Below are 19,442 nucleotides of genomic sequence, written 5' to 3'. Positions count from 1 at the left end.
GTGTCCATGCAGGATGAGAAGGGCGAGAGAGGCGGACAGCTGTTTCATTCGAGGGAACCTGGTTAGCTCACACAGCTGGATCCCCACATCACCGTGTCGCCTTCCAAACATCGTAAGTCCCACTTTAATTAGCGATTATGCGTCACGTTATCCAATGGATGCTCTTACCTGCCGACGTAATTTTGTGTGTCAATTTGGCATGTGGGCACTGTCAGATATGCTGGAGGTGGGGAACTTATGTAGGCTGCACCTCTTCATATAAGGGTAGAATAATCCAGAATAATGGTTGGAAGATGTACTTCCAAGTTACTGTTACCGTTTAGCATGTGTACTGGCTACTGCAGAAGCCATGAGATTTGGGATCGTATTTATCTTTGGGGAGAGCAGCAGAATAATTAGGGTTCCTATCAAAGAAAGCTTTATTTAATTAGCATTGCTTTCCTTTGAAATGGTGCTACTTTCTTCCTTTCATATTTAAAAAATGACTATACAGCTAAACTTTAAGTATTGAGATATATTTAGAATTGATGTGGTCTTGAATGCAGTAGTTTTAGATGGTCTGTTTCATATTTGTGTTGATGGTTGCACTCATAAGCGGGTAGCATTGAGGTTTATCCGACGTCCGTGGATTGTGGCAGATCCTACGAGCATGAAGCAGCATTCTGATAAACACAAGCCATCTCCATTCCATCTGGCTGACATGCACGGTTTTTACGGATTATGTAAATCCCCTGATTTGCATGTGGGTCAGTCATAACCAAGGTCACATGTTCTGCCAGGTTTTGCCCGTGACCTTTAGATTGTTACCAAATGCATGTGTAGCTGTTTTCTACACTGATATATAATAAAATTCCTTTAGCCAACATGGGTGATGTGCCAACATGATTCAGAGCCACCTGCCTTTTGTGTTCTCAGGGATATAACTTGCTGTAATTGGCTGGCTGGAGGTCCCTTACCCAATGGGAAGTCTGTAATATGAAGTGTGAAACATCAGCTGAGGAATCTGCTTTATCTAGTATTAATTATCAGCTCTGTTTGCTTAACTCAGTGTTTCATGGAGTGTAAGAAAAAAAGCCACATCACTTGTATTCTGATGTTACAGTAATATCCCATGGAAAATCAGACTAAAGAAAAAGGAAAAAAGAGAAAAAAAGACAGTAATTGAACCTCATTCTTTCTTGTATGTCTGTGCGAGCCGCGGTAATACTAGACATCGCTGGGTAGCTAAGCGGAGAATGCAGTCCACTTGCTTAATTAGACAACCATGCACAGAAGAACTGGGAAAACAGCACAGAAAACAGGCAGCATTTCCAAGGAATTTCTGTCAAAACACCACATGTTAAGATCAGGCTTATCTTGAGCATATTTAATCACCTGTAACATTAATTTAGTCATATAGCTATGTTTTTATATTCCTTTTTAATATTTAAGGTTTTAGTTTGAACATCTTCTTGTTAATTCATTTCACTTTGGTGGTGCCATTCATGTACAGTTCCCTCAGTACTGATACTGTGTGATTTATGAACCGTGTCCGTCTCTGGTTTTCCAGCCAACCTGTCCCTCGTATATCCTGGAACAGGCTCTGTTTATTAAGTTCAACATTAAAATGATGGCTAGTGTGTTCCTCTACTTGGTATTTACGGTATATTTATAAATGCTAGAATAGTTTGGCAGTTATTTAGTAAATTAGCTAAATATAGGTGCCCTTTTTTTTAAAAAAAAAATAACAAAAATAAAGAATGTGGAAATGCAATATAGCACAAAATGGCCTCCAAGTATAATTTAAGTGGCAGTTTTCAGTGTAAATTCCCCATTACCACATGGTCACTGGTAGCGGGATACGCCCCCTTTATCAGTCTGTTTGGTCTGCTGTGATACGCATCCTATTAGGCCTGACCCCTCAGAAACCACAGAGTCTGGCACAGAGCCTGCCGGCGTGCTTTGCAGTATGGGGTCTGCCAGCTCAGACCACAGAACGCCTTAGAGCAGTGGTTCCCAACCCAGTCCTCAGGGACCCCAGCCAGTCCACATTTTTGCTCCCTCCCCGGTTTTTGGTGTTCCTGATTGGCTGGGAGCTGGGAGGGAGCAAAAATGTGGACTGTCTGCGGTCCCTGAGGACTGGGTTGGGAATCACTGCCTTAGAGAGCGGTACCCATGAGTATGGTGCTCAATCCAAATTCCTCCCACAAAATGCCTACTTGTGTAAGGAAGGAATGAGTACGTTGCTTTTGAAAAAAAAAATTAGAGTAATCAAGGTTAAAATCACAGAGGAATGAACGTGACAAAATGATAAAATGGTGAGTGTCACATTTTAGTGTGCAATCTAACATCACGAGTGTGACATCGATGCCTTACAGTCTGCTCACGTTCCGCTAGCTCCCCGCCGGCCGGCAGCACGCCTGGTCTCTGACCGTTTGAGGGAAGGCATTAAGAGTGCGGATCTGTCCTCTAGTGGGGGAGCCCTTTTAATGGAAATAAAGCAGAATTCATCATTCTGTGATCAGTCACCTCTCTGGCTTCCTCTCCAATTCTTGGGGAAATTAGTTCTCGGAGCCACAGTTAGCAGAAAGCAGGCTTCTGATTGCTTTGAATGGCACTGTGGTCCTCTGGCAGTATATAATTGAATCGAAAGGCTTGAGGGATGAAACATACAGTTTTTTTTTGCATAACACTGTCCCATGGATCTTAGGTGAATACAATGAAGACCTTCTACAGATATTTCTCGAAAGACGCAAGAAAAACTGTCGAGTTTGGAGTCAGACTTTTCTGAATTGGCATGAAGCAGAAAATGATGGGGTTTTCGAAACCACTGGGTAGCTTAATTTTGAGGGTGTGCCGTGAGGCCGAAAGGGAGCTATCTCTGCTAGTTTGCTTAAAGGCAAAGGTGTTGGGGGTACGGGAGGGAGCGGACTTCCTGTCGGGGCCTGCCTCACACGCCTCAAACAGCAGCTCCCACACCAAGAATGTGGATCCTTCCACATTCTCTATGTCAGCAGATTCCTTTGAATCAGTTAATTTTATGAGTCTCAGTGCTGTCTCAGTCTTTGGGTCTCTGTCTTCAGGGGTCGAAATTGCAATTAATTCTTCTATGCTGGCATTTTTGCACCTTTGCCTAAGCAGTTCGCTGGCACCCTGCAGATGTGCGGTAGCACGTGAGGTGAGCAGGATGCCAGTGCAAACATCAAACTCTGCCTTTGAGTCTATCTTTGGGTTTCTGTCTTTGTGGGTTTGTTTCTGGGTTTCTGTGTTTGTGGGCCTGTCTTTAGGGTTCTGCCTTTGTGGGTCGGTCCTTGAGGTTTGCCCTTTGTAGGTCTGTCTATAAGCATCTCCAAAGATGTCAGCTCCATCTTCCCCATTTTCAGAAAGTTTGTCTGTTTCTCCGAATTCTCCAACTCACTCAAGTTGTCTTATTCCATTATTTTCAACCTAGATTAAGGTATTGTTATTCGTTATTTAATGCCTATTCATTCAGCAATGATTCAAATGACCTGAGCAACATGGAGGTATTTTCATGTAAATAAATGTAGTATTTCATTTCTGCTCCAGGTGATCATTTGCTTTATCCAGGGTGTACTGTTATAAAATCCGAAAAAAATAAAATAAAACATGTTTACAAGCCTTGCTGCCTTATTTCTGGTTGTAGGTTGTTGTTTTTTTAACTCCCTAAAAACTTCTGGAGGTCTCAAAAGGCAGCTAGAATTCTTTATGTATGAATCTATGCTGGTAAAACTAGACAGACTGGAGTTTCCAGGTCCTAGGGGCAAACCTCCCGTGGACACCAAGGCTCGAATTACTCTTATCTTGCATTTTTGTTACGCACGCAATTGTCACACTTCAGTTTAATTTTCATGACATCTAGACCATACTGTAGGTTCTGTGGAAATCCACTGACACTCAGGCACCTGAACTATCCTTCACGCGATTTTTCCATAAGCAAAAAAAAAATACAAATTAAAAAATAAATAAATGAACCAACGAACGCTATCGTACATCCCGCTCCCGGCGTCTAACATCTCGCTTTCAAATCAGCCACGGCGCTTAAAGACATCGCACAGCTAATGAGGCTGAGCGTAGCGTGCAGCCGCATTGCGGACGGACAGGCGGCAGCCGGGAGCGGCACAAACAGTTCGCCTCGATCCTGAGGCACAGAGTGAGACACTCAGGCCCCTCTGTGGCGGCGTCCCCACCTCAGCGGGACCGCTGATGTTTAGTACAAACACAGGATCAAACAAACGAGGAGAACAAAAAACAGAACGACCCTGAATTAGCTGCACGGAAAAAAACAGGGAACAAAAACAGAGTATTAATGCAGGGCAGCTTTTTAAAAGTTAGATGCAGGCTTGTCTGCAGCCAGGCTGAATGAACATGTGACAAGGCAGATCCGCCCAGGTGCTTCTGTGCTATTTATCTAGTCCAAGGCCATGGTCTCTTCATATTGTGCCTCCTGATCCTCGACAGGCAGGTTGACTGCACCTTTCACTGCCCCGAATCGCAGACACCCTCAGCATGGACACGGCAGAAGCCTTTCTCGGTAAGTCAGTCGTGGTTTCTGTAGACGAGCCGTCCATACGCTGAGATGCAGTGATGCTCTAGAGAATATAGTGTCTCTTTAATCATATTTTTATTGGGTTTTTTTTTTTACATTGCAGAAGTTAAAAGGAAAAAAAATGAATTACACACATATATATAATTATGTAATAAAAAAAATCTAAATAATGTAAAAGCGATGATGGGAAAAATTAATGGCTTTTGTTTCAGTGACTTTCATGTTAAAGCTGGCAAAATTAACTTGAAGTTTACAAAGTTAATATAGCTGAATAAAAAGATAATGTTGGCTTTCATCATAAAAATTGTCTTCAAACATGGATGTGTCAAATAAATTGTTTATCCCTCTAGCATAGTATACTCTGTGTGTGTGTTTGCAGTTTGTATTTACCACATAGTAAAATCTGTTACTTTTTAGCTTGTGGGGACATTTTTCAGGTCCCCACAATATAAACCTCAATTTTACAATAAAATATGAATGCAATCAAAAAATTAAATTAGCCAACCAAAAGTCTTGTATTTTTGTTTGGTTACTTATGTTTAAGGTTAGGGCTTGGTAGGGGTTAAGGTTATCATAATGGCCATGAGGGTAACGCCCATAGAAATGAATGGAAAGTCCCCACAATGACAGGACTATATGAACTGTGCGTGTTTGTGTGTTTGCGTGACTTCTCCAGATGGCAGCACTGAAATGATGTCTGGAGGGAGGGGCAAGGCAGCTCTGATTTGGCCACAATGCCCCCCGGCTGGGAGCAGCCAGAAACACGGACAGAACAATGGGAAACCCGATCCCAGACAAGCCACTGACTTCAGCGCCATCTACGGCAAAGGTACGGCAGACAGGGAGGGGCCGGGCGCTGCAGACGGACGGCCCTCAGAGCCAGCCACAGCACGTTCCTGTGGGCCTACCCGCCACCATCGCCACCTCGGGGGTTTGCCCTTGTGAACGTCATCCCTTTGGATGTCCCATTCGGGGGCCAATTTGTCATTTCTGGGGCCCCACTCAAAAAGTCACTTCTGTGCCACTTATCTGTCCTCAGATGTTTCAAACTAAATAAATAGCTAGCGAGTTGAGACAGAAGATCCTATACTATATATAGCCAAAAGTATGTGGACACCTTCCTGATAAAGTCATACCCATTACTGACACAGCTGTATAATTAAGCATACAGTCACACAAACTCCTGCACCGAATATTAGCAGCAGAATGGCTGTTTGTACAAAAGACGTTACGACCTTGACACTATCGTAGGACGCCATCTTTCCAGCGAGTCAGTTCACCGTGTTTTTGCCCTGCTAGAGCTGCTGGAGTGGTGGCTCTGAGGGTAGGGATCTGTGCTAGCAAGTAGAAGGTTGTTGGATCAAATCCCATGAATGGCACGAGTAATTCTACTCCATTGGGCCCTTGAGCAAGGCCCTTAACCTTCAGTTTCTTTATCCTGGGTATGGTGTTAATCTGCATCCAGCCTTATAAGGAGGTTCTCCAACTTACAGGGAAAAATTTGGAGTTTGATAAAAGGATTGGCACTCCAGCCACTGAAAAAAACACTGGCCCCTTACACACAGTATCAGTGCATGCCCCTTACACACTGTATCAGTGCATGATCCTTACACACTGTATCAGTGCATACCCCTTACACACTGTATCAGTGCATGATCCTTACACACTGTATCAGTGCATGCCCCTTACACACTGTATCAGTGCATGCCCCTTACACACTGTATAAGTGCATGATCCTTACACACTGTATCAGTGCATGCCCCTTACACACTGTATCAGTGCATGCTCCTTACACACTGTATCAGTGCATGATCCTTACACACTGTATCAGTGCATGCTCCTTACACACCGTATCAGTGCATGATCCTTACATACTGTATCAGTGCATGCCCCTTACACACTGTATCAGTGCATGCTCCTTACACACTGTATCAGTGCATGATCCTTACACACTGTATCAGTGCATGCCCCTTACACACTGTATCAGTGCATGCCCCTTACCTAGAGCTACCCTGGTCAACTGCAGGTTAATATCAAAATGTCGAGGAGGATGTTCAGTTGTGAAGCGGCAGGCCACAGAATCTCACAGAAAGAGACCTGATAACCTAAGATCAATATCTTACCTGAACAGCAGCACATCTCACCAGTGATGTTCAAACATCTAATAACATCTACAGTAAATAGTGACTACGCTAGTTGTTATGATAGTCGCTCCTCTTCCAGGAAGGCCTTTTACTGGATGTGCGATTATATAAGTGTAATTATACAACAGAGTTAGCGCTGGGTGTAAATTAATTAGGCAATTAGTTTGATGAACTGGGGCGTCCACGTGTTTTGGCCATATAGTATACACCAGGGCTATTCAACTTCAGCAGTAAGTAGAGCAAATAACAAAATCTCTTGGGGTTCCTGAGTCGCTCCACACTTTGTGGGAGTATGACTTAATATTGCAGTATAAATGGTATCGATATTTGTCAATCCATTTGCTCTGGAACTGGCAATTTTTACAATCAAATTTACATCTTTTAGGCTTAGAGAGGGACGATGTCAGCTCAAATTCCTCAAATTCTTGGCTTTCCATTTGAGGTTCTGCAGTCCAAGCTATGGCAGTGCAGGTCCGGTGTAATCTTGTTGCAGCCAATCACATTGAGTTCGTTATTTTGCATTATAAATGTGCCTTGTTTGATCATGTTACATAAGTGCTTGAACTACTGGCAGATTCTTGTGGGCCGCTAGTTGAATAGGCTTAATAAAATAACATCGTACAACATAACCAGCATGGTTACAGCACTGGCATGTGGACTGGAAGGTTTTGAGGTTAAGAGCCTGAAATTACACAACCATTTCAGCTTTTTGATGTGCTGTTGAGTCCAGCGCTGGGCTGTTTTGTAACAGCATGCGCTGGAGATGATAGTGACATCAAGCGGCCGTCCATACAGATCTGCTTCCCGACCGTGACGGCGAGGAACTGACCCAAGGTTTCCTCCAAGCCCTGGTGAACATTCTCCTCGCACACGTCAAGACGACCTTTGACCGGAGCACCAAAGTGCTTGACTTCCATCACCCTCACCAGCTCAAGGAAGGCCTGGAAGGGTTCAGCCTGGAGCTCCCAGAGCAGCCAGAAAACCTGGAGCAGCTGCTGGTGGACTGTAGAGACACGTTGAAGTATGGAGTGAAAACTGGTAAACATGCTTTGCTTGCTTCTCCCTGGAGCCACGTAGCAGACCTGAGGATCCCTTGACAGCCAGACGTCAACAGGGGCATTAAGGCTGTGGGGCTCTTTTAGGGAACATAAATCAGCTACATCTCAAACCACAATGGTACCTGTTGCACTGTAGCTATGGCAACAATGAAATCATACTCTGCTGGTCTCTTGTCAGATGTCTGTTGTGATGAACAGTGAAATCTTGAATGTAGTCAAGCCCCTGTGCATTGTGGTGTCATGCAGATTCTGTATCATGAGATATTGTACCTTAGAGACTAATATTGATAAAGCAAAGCTCAAATTCCCAGGCTCTCTCTTTATTTATGTAATCGGATGTTTTCTTCTGAGCTTATTTTTCAGGCCCAGGTTACATAAACCCACTTTATATTTATTTTATTTAGTGGGTGGATAGTTCATATTATTTATCTGTCCGGTGAATTATTATTATTTTTTTTTACAAAAATACAGACAGCCATCGGTTTTGCCCGTTTGTTAAAGTGTTTATCCACGAAGCGGTGGATAGAGTACAGTATTTTTCTCGATGATATAACAGAACAGGCATTTTTAATCTCAGAATCCAGGCACTGGATACCGGCTAATGTCACCCGCTAGCGTTTACGCGGCCTAAGTTGGGCTCCTGCAGAAGGAACCTTCTAGCACTGTGTGAAGTCTCAAGGCGGGGCACTGTGAGTATCTCTGAGCTAAGCACACTCCGTGTTGCCGGGTCAAACTGACTTGTGCCACCTCGCAGGTCACCCGTGCTACTTCAATCAGCTCTCGTCGGGGCTGGATGTCGTCGGCCTGGCAGGCGAGTGGGTGACGTCAGCGGCCAACACCAACATGTATGTGTCTCCTCTGCCGATACCAAGGCGAGCCGCTTTTTACTGCGGCAGGCCGACGGCTAACAGATTGTTGTCTGCTGGATTCCTCTGTCTACCCTCAGGTTCACTTTTGAAATCTCCCCAGTATTTATCCTCATGGAGGAGGTTCTTCTGAAGAAGATGCGAGAGAAAGTGGGCTGGGCACATGAGGAAGGAGACGGCATCTTCTGTCCTGGTAAATTTGCGTCATCTTGGAGCATGGATAAATCTCAGTTATTCCAGGTTAAAGCTTATTGCTGCTCGTAATTGTACGATTAATTATTTTATCGGTGAAAATGAGCCATCAAACCGGGGCAGACCTCAGAAAGCTGAAGTTCCTGCAGGTATAGGATAAAAGATAAGAGAGGCTATTGATGCTGGATTCTTGTGCATAGAGCAGCAAAGTACATAAAGCGCAAACATAGAAATAGTACAAAGTAGACAGTGCAAGCGAACTGAAAATAATACACGGTACACAGACAGAATATTATGAAAGGAATATTAGGAAACAAAGAAAGAACAAACAAATAAATTAGATAGATAGATAGATAGATAGATAGATAGATAGATAACACGTACCTGCCTGTGTCTGTGTAGCCTTCAGACAAAGCGCTACCGTCTTTGAGTCTGACTGATGGGGCTCAGACACACCGTGACTCGCGCTGGGCTGACGTTCTCCTGATGTTCTCTTGACGTTCTCCTGACGTTCTCCTGTGTCTCCCGGTGCTGAGACCGTCGGTGTCCATCTTACAGGTGGTTCCATGTCCAACCTGTACAGCATCTTGGTGGCACGCCACAGGTACTTCCCGAAGACGAAGACACAGGGGATGACATGTGCTCCGAGACTGGCCCTGTTTACATCTGAACATGTAATGACTGCAAAACATACATAATACATACATGAAGTTTAACATATTTCGCTTATAGGTCTAAGCGGACTGAGCAAAACATGCAACTTCAGCATTCTCAAAAGCAGTTTGTGATTTTCTCTAGAGGCTGAAGGAAATCAGGCCTTATCACTGATGTATATTAAAGGAAACTTTTACTTGTTAATGATCGTTGTGTATTTTTAGATTCTGTACAGCCTTTTTCATCCCATACATGGAGACTGTAGACATGTTATTAATTATTAATATTCATTTTCAGAGCCACTATTCGATCAGAAAGGCTGCTGGTGTCCTGGGAATTGGAACAGAGAATGTTTTTTTGGTAAAATGTGACAAGAGGTAAAAACAGAACAAATCTGAAAAATTAACTGGGGCATGTAATTAACAATATTAATGGCTCAACCTGTAACAGATTACTGACTAATAAACCTTGGTATAGTGTTGCTGTTCCTGTTTTTTCCCCTAAGATTAAAACTGATCTGTTATTCTTCCTTTCAAAATCTTAGAGGGAAGATGATCGTTTCTGACCTAGAATCCAGCATCGCAAGAGCAAAGGCTGGGGTGAGTTACTCTACTGCCAAACTTTAGCAAAAAGTCATGTTCATCACATATCTTTAGGGTAGCGACTCTCGGATCATGTTTCATTTGTCACAAGCGCAAACATACACTGTAAATTTGTATAGCGAAACGTGTTGTCACACCTGCTTCCTGGATTGTGCTTAAAAGCAAATATGTACAGTAGTACAAAGAAAAATAGTATAAATTTATATATATATATATATATATATATATATATATATATATATATATATATATATATATATATATATAAAATAAAACAGTAAAATAAAGCAATAAAATCAAAAGCAGTGGTATCCGCAGCTGTAAAAGGTGTGTGAGAGTATAAAGAGCGTAAAGTAAAGTGCCGTGTTCTCTGTTAGGTGAGGTAGATGTTCCTGTGATCCAGATTGTCTGGGGGTCTGTGACGTGACCAAGCTGTGAATCAGACTTACAAGCTCCGTCATACTGCAGAGGCTGCCTCTTGTGATGTATAATGCAGGATCTCTGTCTCTTTGTGTCTGTGTCTCTTTATGTTTGTTTGTTTGTTTCTGTCTGTGTGCCTGTGTCTCTGTATGTCTGTCTCTTTATGTCTGTGTCTCGTCGTGTCTGTGTCTCTTTGTGTCTGTGTCTCATCGTGTCTGTGTCTCTTTGCGTCTGTGTCTCTGTGTCTCTTTGTGTCTGTATCTCATCGTGTCTGTGTCTCTTTGTATCTGTGTCTCTTTGTGTCTGTGTCTCATCGTGTCTGTGTCTCGTCGTGTCTGTGTCTCTGTCTGTGTCTCGTCGTGTCTGTGTCTCCCTGACAGGGATGGGTCCCCTTTTACGTCAATGCCACGGCCGGCACCACCGTGTACGGGGCCTTTGATCCTCTCCCGGAAATCGCCGACGTCTGCGAGAGACATGGGCTCTGGATGCACGTCGACGTACTGCCTTAACACATCTTCATCCGTTCAGCCGTCTCAGCTGCTTCTCTTATATTTAGGCTAAAACTGCCCTTTAGCAGGGATGCAGGAACTTGGGGTGGTGGGGGGGGGATTCACGCATCCCCCAAAAAGAAGACCTTTGCATTTAAATTATTAAATTGTGCCCCCTCCCCCCCGATATAACATTCTCTCCCACACTCTTGTCCATCACCCACTGCAATTCTTACCTGCAATTCTTCATCCCTCTAGTAACCCTGGCAACAGAAGAGGACAGCATCTCACGGGGCCGAATGGCATATGTACCATAATCATATGATGAACTTGGTGCCACAGTCCCAAACAAGCGACTTTTACAGACAGATTCTTAGGACCTACCATCTAAAAGATGCTACTTAAAGCTAGGGGTGTCAGTTAGAAAAGGCATCATGCTGCCCAAAACTTTCCTTTAGCTAAATGCACGGCATGTATTAAATGCATCCAGAGCAATTTAGCATCTTGTAAGTTCTAAGACAAGCGTGGGACCGAACTGTGAATGTGGAGGAGTTTGGATTTAATGGGTTTATATGAAAGAGTTTAGATAAAATACACATCATGCTGAATAAGAAGCGATGCCTGAGACAGTCGGCTCACGCTCACACTCGCTGAAGCTTACTGATAAAAAGCACGGGTTAAAATTTGACCTCTCTGAAGAGTCACACCTTCATTTCAGGGCTTGTCAAAGTTTCTAAGCATTTCGCAACACAATTTACCGGTAATATACTTTGTCACTTGTAAAGATCATCGTTTTCCCATATGATTTATTTGAGTGATGCGTGCGATTAACAGACGCAGGATTAAAGACGTAGGAATGTGTAGGTGAGAACAGGAGCGCGTAAAACGGCAATAATGGATCGTAAAGGAGCAGAATGTCGCTAAATCCAGTTGCTAATAATACGGCATCCATTTCTGCAGGCCGCCTGGGGGGGAGGCCTCCTACTGTCCAGGAGACACGCTGGGAAGCTGCGAGGGATCGAGAGGTGAGGAGCCGGCACCACGCCGGCGTTAGCTTAGCCGCTACGCTAACACTTTGCGCGAATCGCAGAGGTCAGAGCCCCGCCTGAAGGGATCCGGCGCGTCACACAGGCTTTGCAGTGCTGAGCGGCTCGTCATAATGCTCTTTAATCACACAAGCAAACATGAAAGACCTGTTTTTATCCTTTGCGAAATAATCAGTAGAGGCGGAGTCGATACGTAGTTGTGTCTGTTCCTTCCTGCGCCGGGAGAGCGGTGCGTCGGAGATAAACGCCATCCCCCTTTCCACCAGGGCTACCTCCGTCACATGGAATCCCCACAAACTGATGGGCGTTCCCCTGCAGTGCTCGGCCATACTGCTGAGGCAGAAGGTAAGCCAGAAGAAGAGGGGGACAAGGCACCGGGCCCAGGTCCAACCCGAGTCGGCCTGACTCTAAGCGACTGGCTGCCAAGAGGCAGAATCACCTCTTAACTTACTTTACAATCATTCCTATAAATAATTAAGTCAGCTACTTAAGATTTAGGCTTCCGAAGTTTCCACCTGGGAGATTAAGGATGACGTGGATGCTTAAATAGCTTGTGTGCTTGTGTCAGAGGTAGCCGGAGCCTGGGGCCAGGCCGGCCTTTCCTCTTTCACGGACAGACGTGGTGGATGGACATATTCCTGCACAATCATTAACATTCCCCTCTGTGCCGCTTTATAAGGGGTTATGGGGTTACCTATGAACCCATATCACGGGAGAACAGTTCAAATTCACATCAAAGACAGTTATAGTGCCAAGAAAGGCAGAAAGTTCTGACTTGAATTAGTGAGTGTGCTTCAAAACTGCCACCCATAAGCAACTCCCCCCCCAGTAAGGACTCCTCATGCTTCTTATACTCCCTATACTCCCTGTGCTTCCTGTACTCCCTGTGCTTCCTGTACTCCCTATGCATCCTATACTCTCTGTACTCCCTATACTCCCTGTGCTTCCTGTACTCCCTATGCATTCTATACTCCCTGTACTCCCTATACTCCCTGTGCTTCCTGTACTCCCTATGCATCCTATACTCCCTATACTCCCTGTGCTTCCTGTACTCCCTATGCATCCTATACTCCCTGTACTCCCTATACTCCCTGTGCTTCCTGTACTCCCTATGCATCCTATACTCCCTGTACTCCCTATACTCCCTGTGCTTCCTGTACTCCCTATGCATCCTATACTCCCTGTACTCCCTATACTCCCTGTGCTTCCTGTACTCCCTATGCATCCTATACTCTCTGTACTCCCTATACTCCCTGTGCTTCCTGTACTCCCTATGCATCCTATACTCCCTGTACTCCCTATACTCCCTGTGCTTCCTGTACTCCCTATGCATTCTATACTCCCTGTACTCCCTATACTCCCTGTGCTTCCTGTACTCCCTATGCATCCTATACTCCCTGTACTCCCTATACTCCTTGTGCTTCTTGTACTCCCTGAGCCATGTATACTTTCCGTATTTCCTGTCCTTCCTCTGCTTCCTGCACTCCCTGTACTTCCGGTACTTCCTCTATTTCCAAATTTCCCTGTACTCCCTGTTTTTCCGGTACTTCCTCTATTTCCAGTGCTTCCTGTACCTCCTGTTTTGCCTGTACTTCCACTATTTCCCGTGCTTCCTGTACTCCCTGTACTTCCTGTTTTTCCGGTACTTCCTCTATTTCCAGTGCTTCCTGTACCTCCTGTTTTGCCTGTACTTCCACTATTTCCCGTGCTTCCTGTACTCCGTGTGCTCCCCATACTTCCTGTACAAACAGTATGTTCACCTGCACATCTGCAGGGGCTTCTGCAGGAGTGCAACCAGCTCTGCGCGGAGTACCTCTTCCAGCCAGACAAGCACTACGACGTCACATACGACACGGGGGACAAGTCGATCCAGTGCGGCCGGCACGTCGATGTCTTCAAGCTCTGGCTGATGTGGAAAGCCAAGGTGACGATGCTGGAGCGTGATGGGACCGTTCCTCATAGACGGTGACCTCAGTGGTCAGGAATTTTTACTTCATTTCGATCCAATTTAGTTTTTAACCGTCCTTTTCTCAGCATACATTCCCAAAGGTTACAGCAGGTAAGGCTTTCTAAAAGATCTGAACCTTCTCAATTCTTTTGTGGTCTTCTAGGGGTCCGAAGGCTTCGGATGTCAGGTCAACTGGTGCTTGGAGAATGCAGAGTACCTGTTCAATAAGCTGGAAAAAAGGCCCGACTTTGAGCTAGTCTGTAAAACTAAAGTAAGTGTATAGACCTTTCTTCCAGTAATGGCACTTTTGTTCTTTTAAATAAATTGCTTTTATTTAGCAAGCATTTTCATCCAAAGCCACCTACAGTTCAAAGCAGGTTCAGACCGTTTCTGTAGCAATAGGGGCTTAAAGGCCTTGCTTAAAGGACTCAGTGGTGTAACCACCCCCACCAACTCTGGGATTTGAGCCCGCAACCTTCTGATCAGAGGCACTGCATCATAACCTGTTGAGCCACAAATACTTGTGTAGTCAACATGACATTAGACACAGAATTCTGTCACTGTCCCTTTTTAGCCAAATGTCAACAAGGATTTAACTGTTATTGTAATTGTTCTGGAATGAGCGGCTGTCGTGTTTCCTGAAGCCGGAACACAGCAATGTTTGCTTCTGGTACCTTCCGCCAAGTATAAGAGCGATGTCCCGAGGACCACAGAGAAACAGCCGCCTGCACGAGGTACCAGCATTGAACCTTGGACAGTAATGTCTATAAACAGGACATTATTACCGTGCGTGGTCGTCCCCAATGTGACAGGCCTTTTTCGCTCTGTTGTCGAGCAGATCGCCCCCAAGATAAAAGCCGCCATGATGGAAGAGGGGATGCTGCTGATTGGATACCAGCCGCTGGGAGAGAAGCCCAATTTTTTCCGATGCGTCTTCTCCAACCCGGCCACCAGGAAGGAGGATGTGGACTTTTTGATAGACGGGATCGTGAGACTGGGATGTGACCTATGAATTTAGAAACATGGAAAAATCATGCATGGGACGTGCATGGGATGTGGCTGATACTCGCCCGTGCTATTTTTTCCATTTTCCATTACTGCTTAGCATGTTTTTTTTCCTCCAGAATCATTATCATTAGATTCATTCATTGGCAGAAAGGCCTGTTTCAGTCCATACTTCACAGGAGTACAAAAGACCTTTTCAAGTCCGCTTTTACAAAAGACACCATTATGGATGAAACTCTCATGGTCGCAGGAAGATTAAACACATTAGGGTGACTCCCATGAGCGCAGAACAGAATAATCCGTCATTACAGGGTGGCCTCGCTCCGCTGGGGGTGTGCTGTGGGCTCTTACCCCGGTCCTGCGTGTGACTTTAAATATCCCTCCCTGCATTTCCCTGGTTTTTACCACAGCTACTCTAATGCCCCGCTACCTACACAGAGACACTGGGTGTGGCATTTATGGATCAGATCAGCACGCTCCATGCCAGGCCCGCCACAATGGATCCATGACTTTCTGATATTATATCTGAGACACTTGCCAGCTGCTACAGGCGTAATGTTTGTTTAGTAGCTTGTGAGTACAAAGAAAGTAAATACAGATATTGGGAGTGTGCAAAATAGTAGAGGCCAGTAAATGTATTCGTACAAGCCTCTTTACACTGGGCCTGTGGGGGGGGGCTATGCTGCTACAGGACATATATATTCATACATATTTATACGTATATATTTGCTGACCAATGAAAACCGTAGATGTCCACTTTCTGACGATGCTCATTACGTTGGCCTGAACATTCTCCAGCCTTTCTTCTCTATAATCCCTGAGTATGGTTCTTCAGGCCTGATCCTCAGCTGATCATCTTGATCAGCAGATTGACATGCTTGCCTTGAGCATGGAAATGTAAATAAAAGCATCCTACTTTAGCTCCAAACTTGGGAAGGTGATACTTATTATTCTATTAAAGAGAGAAATACATCCATGTGTAATTATGGGCATTTGCCTGAATCCCTGCCATTCAAAGACATGCATCTGAATCCCTGCCATTCAAACACATGCATCTGAATCCCTGCCATTCAAACACATACATCTGAATCCCTGCCATTCAAACACATGCATCTGAATCCCTGCCATTCAAACACATTCATCTGAATCCCTGCCATTCAAACACATGCATCTGAATCCCTGCCATTCAAAGACATGCATCTGAATCCCTGCCATTCAAAGACATGCATCTGAATCCCTGCCATTCAAACACATGCATCTGAATCCCTGCCATTCAAACACATGCATCTGAATCCCTGCCATTCAAACACATTCATCTGAATCCCTGCCATTCAAACACATGCATCTGAATCCCTGCCATTCAAAGACATGCATCTGAATCCCTGCCATTCAAAGACATGCATCTGAATCCCTGCCATTCAAAGACATGCATCTGAATCCCTGCCATTCAAACACATGCATCTGAATCCCTGCCATTCAAACACATGCATCTGAATCCCTGCCATTCAAACACATGCATCTGAATCCCTGCCATTCAAACACATGCATCTGAATCCCTGCCATTCAAACACATGCATCTGTACTAAGATCCAAGATATGCAGACTGATTTTTTTTTTTCTTGCCTTGGCCACAGTTGGATACACTTGGAGACGCGTTAAATGGAGTGAGACAGTGTGTTCGTGCGTGCGCTCGCACTCTGCACATATGTATTCTCCGTAACACTGTTATCTCACCATCTGCTATCTCGGCGATCAGTCCGCAGCACAAACTCCAAATGAAAATAGCCAGAGAAGCCGGACGCGCCCGGGGATGCATCCACACGTCTGTGGGAGACAATAACAGGTCACCACGCCCACTGGGCTGGGATCCTCTACTTCCCCTCCTGTTCTTTAACATCTTCTCTCTCCCAGGAAAGCATTTAGTGACTTTAAACAGTTAATACCATAGTATTATCCTCCTGAGACCCAAGGAAAACAGTGTGTCCTTCAGTTTTAGGTTAATTGTGATTCCTATGTCTTTGGAGGAAATAAGACATCTTTATTTTTGATTTCACAGCATATCCTCTTTAGTGTACAACAGGAATAAATATGTTTCCTTACATCAGTGAAAAGATAGATACAAAAACAGAAAATGTCCATTACAATGGACATAAATGAATGGCTGGGGTCTCAGGAGGTTATGGGTCCTACTAATGTATTAATCACAAACTGAGTCTTAGTTACATACTGATCTTGTGTTTTTTCATCACTAACGAATCATGACAATATATCTGAATAAGTTGCTATATTTGTGAACTATTGAAGGAACAAGTAATGTATAACAAGTTAAATACTGATTTCACGTTCGTTCAACTTTAATGAATCGTGACGCATCTTTTATGTCAAGCAGTTGCTATATTTGTTACTATTTCAGTTAATTATGTAAACCTTTGTGAACTACTGAAGGATCAAGTAATGAATAACACGAGGGAAATACTGATCTCATGTTTGTTCATCATTAATGAATCGTGGCACATCTTTAATCTCAAATTACCCCTATACTCGTTCATGATTTATATTTCAGTTACTCCTAAGTATTTCTATCCCCTCAAGTAAATCGCTACCATTATATGTAACATTTTCTTCTCGCTAATAACCATTAACCATACTCTGACGTACATTTGACTTCTGACAAGCCTATCAATGCATCTAATGGTGTGTTTCCTAAAAGAACAGCAGAAGCAGCGAAAATACACACACAACACCTAGGAAGACGAAGGTGTATGAAGTCTACAGGAGCATCAGCCTGACATGTTTGCTAATGAGTCACCTGGGTCTCAGTCTGGCTCCGCCTTCATTTTCTGCCGATCGATGTCGGAATCAAGCAGCCGACGTTTAGGTCATAGCACCAGCCGGTCCAGCGTGCAGTTATACATATTTCATACTCATTTATTACATTTGTGCAGCAAATGCAGCTCAGCTTTGTTAAAATTAAAGCTAATTTTGAAATTGTGTGCGCTATAATTGGTCATTATAGCGCCCCCCCCCACCAAGCCTGAGCAGGATAAGAAACCCCAATTCAGGCTTTTATTCAGCAAAGTTCCCTATTCTACATCTGCTTTAATGACGCTTGAACATCACTGCTAACTCAAAGTGTGTTAATCACCTTCTAGCTTCTAGCACCTTCTAATGACAACGTATTTAATGTTGTCTATTATTCTTAGGCTCCTTTAATATCTGAACATCTCTTCTTCTGCTTGCTCCACCGATCCACCGTCACACTCTGTTTGCTGGTCCACCTTAACTCATAAGGACAAAATGTTTATCCGTTTCCACATTATAAGGAACCTTTAAAAAGCTGCAGTTTGTGGCACTGTACTACTTGTCAGAATTGCTCCCTATGACTTATTAAAAAAAACAATCTCCAGTAAGCTTCCATTTACTGAATAAAATGGCATTTGATGTTTGGTTGCCTGGAGACCGGCAGTAATGGATCTGGCACGGATGCGGCCCTGCCGGGCAAACGCTCCGATATGGCATCGCTATTCCGTCCAGGGCTGTGCGGAAGAGGCTTCTGCTGGAACATCAAAGATCCGGGTGGGGGGGGCTGACCCAGCAAAAAGCTCCATGCTGGAGGAGTGTGGGGGAGGAGGCCTGGGATGGGGGGGGGGGGGTGAACTAAGGCAGGAAATTCATAGACACTGCCCTGTTATTTACCTCTGCAGCACATATGCATTAATGCTTGCATGTATATTCTGGTTGGGGTGGGTATATAAATGCATTGGGTGATTGTAGGATTTTTTAAGGTAGAAGGCATAAGGGACCCGATAAGTCATACAGAGGAGTCAATCGATGATGTGGTGAGTGACAGGGGAGGAGCCAATCAGCTTTAAGCAAACATGTGGCCCCGCCCCTGTATGCAACCCTGTATAAAATGGGAGAAAAATGTTAAATAGGTAAAGCATAAGATGAAAACCTGAAGGTTTCAGGGATGCAAGGGGCTTGGCAGATTCCTAATCTTGAAAAGATTTGTGGAAGGTGGACAAGCTTCCATTCAAATATCTGCCTCCCACCCCAGATTCTGGATCCACTCCAGAGCCCCGTGTCTGATGGGGTCATTGACAGTCAACTGGATCAGAAGCGGGCAGGGGGCCGCAGTGCGTCAGGGTCGGTGCCCATCCTGTTCTCTCCTCTGTCTTTGTCCTAAGTCCCTACTGCATTCCCCTTCTGCCTGGGCGGCCGCAAGCCTCGGTGGGTTGAGTGTGTGACCTCAGAGGCCGAACCCCTCTTGCAATGGGTTTCAGGCTGGCCTCAAATAGCCGGAACTAAATGATGGCTAGAAATCAAAATGGAGTTTGGAGCTACAGTGCTGTGCAATTGTCTTAGGCAGTCAAAAGTAGTAGTAGTTTATTTATATAGTGCCCTTCTCAGACAAAGGTCACAGAGCGCTGAACAACATTCCGATACAAAATGCAACAAAACGAACAAAACGCA

General features: G+C 44.5%; 1 protein-coding gene across 1 annotated transcript; it reads left to right on the top strand.

Annotated features, from left to right (window-relative positions):
- The first annotated feature begins 15 nt into the window (after positions 1-15).
- On the top strand, positions 16-16,058 carry gad3 (glutamate decarboxylase 3). Its single transcript, XM_023816149.2, has 16 exons — positions 16-112; positions 4,459-4,531; positions 5,223-5,375; positions 7,486-7,728; positions 8,503-8,593; positions 8,695-8,807; positions 9,365-9,480; positions 9,758-9,837; positions 10,005-10,059; positions 10,863-10,979; positions 11,931-11,995; positions 12,283-12,361; positions 13,791-13,940; positions 14,128-14,235; positions 14,609-14,698; positions 14,803-16,058. The coding sequence occupies exons 2-16, from the start codon at positions 4,507-4,509 to the stop codon at positions 14,974-14,976; spliced, it is 1,659 nt and encodes a 552-aa protein (XP_023671917.1). The 5' UTR covers positions 16-112; positions 4,459-4,506; the 3' UTR covers positions 14,977-16,058.
- The last annotated feature ends 3,384 nt before the right edge of the window (positions 16,059-19,442 follow it).

The sequence above is a fragment of the Paramormyrops kingsleyae genome, chromosome 4, assembly GCF_048594095.1.
Source record: "Paramormyrops kingsleyae isolate MSU_618 chromosome 4, PKINGS_0.4, whole genome shotgun sequence".
NCBI classification, from domain to species: domain Eukaryota; kingdom Metazoa; phylum Chordata; class Actinopteri; order Osteoglossiformes; family Mormyridae; genus Paramormyrops; species Paramormyrops kingsleyae.
The sequence above is the reverse complement of the archived record's forward strand: the minus strand, read 5'-3'. Positions and strand labels throughout refer to the sequence as shown.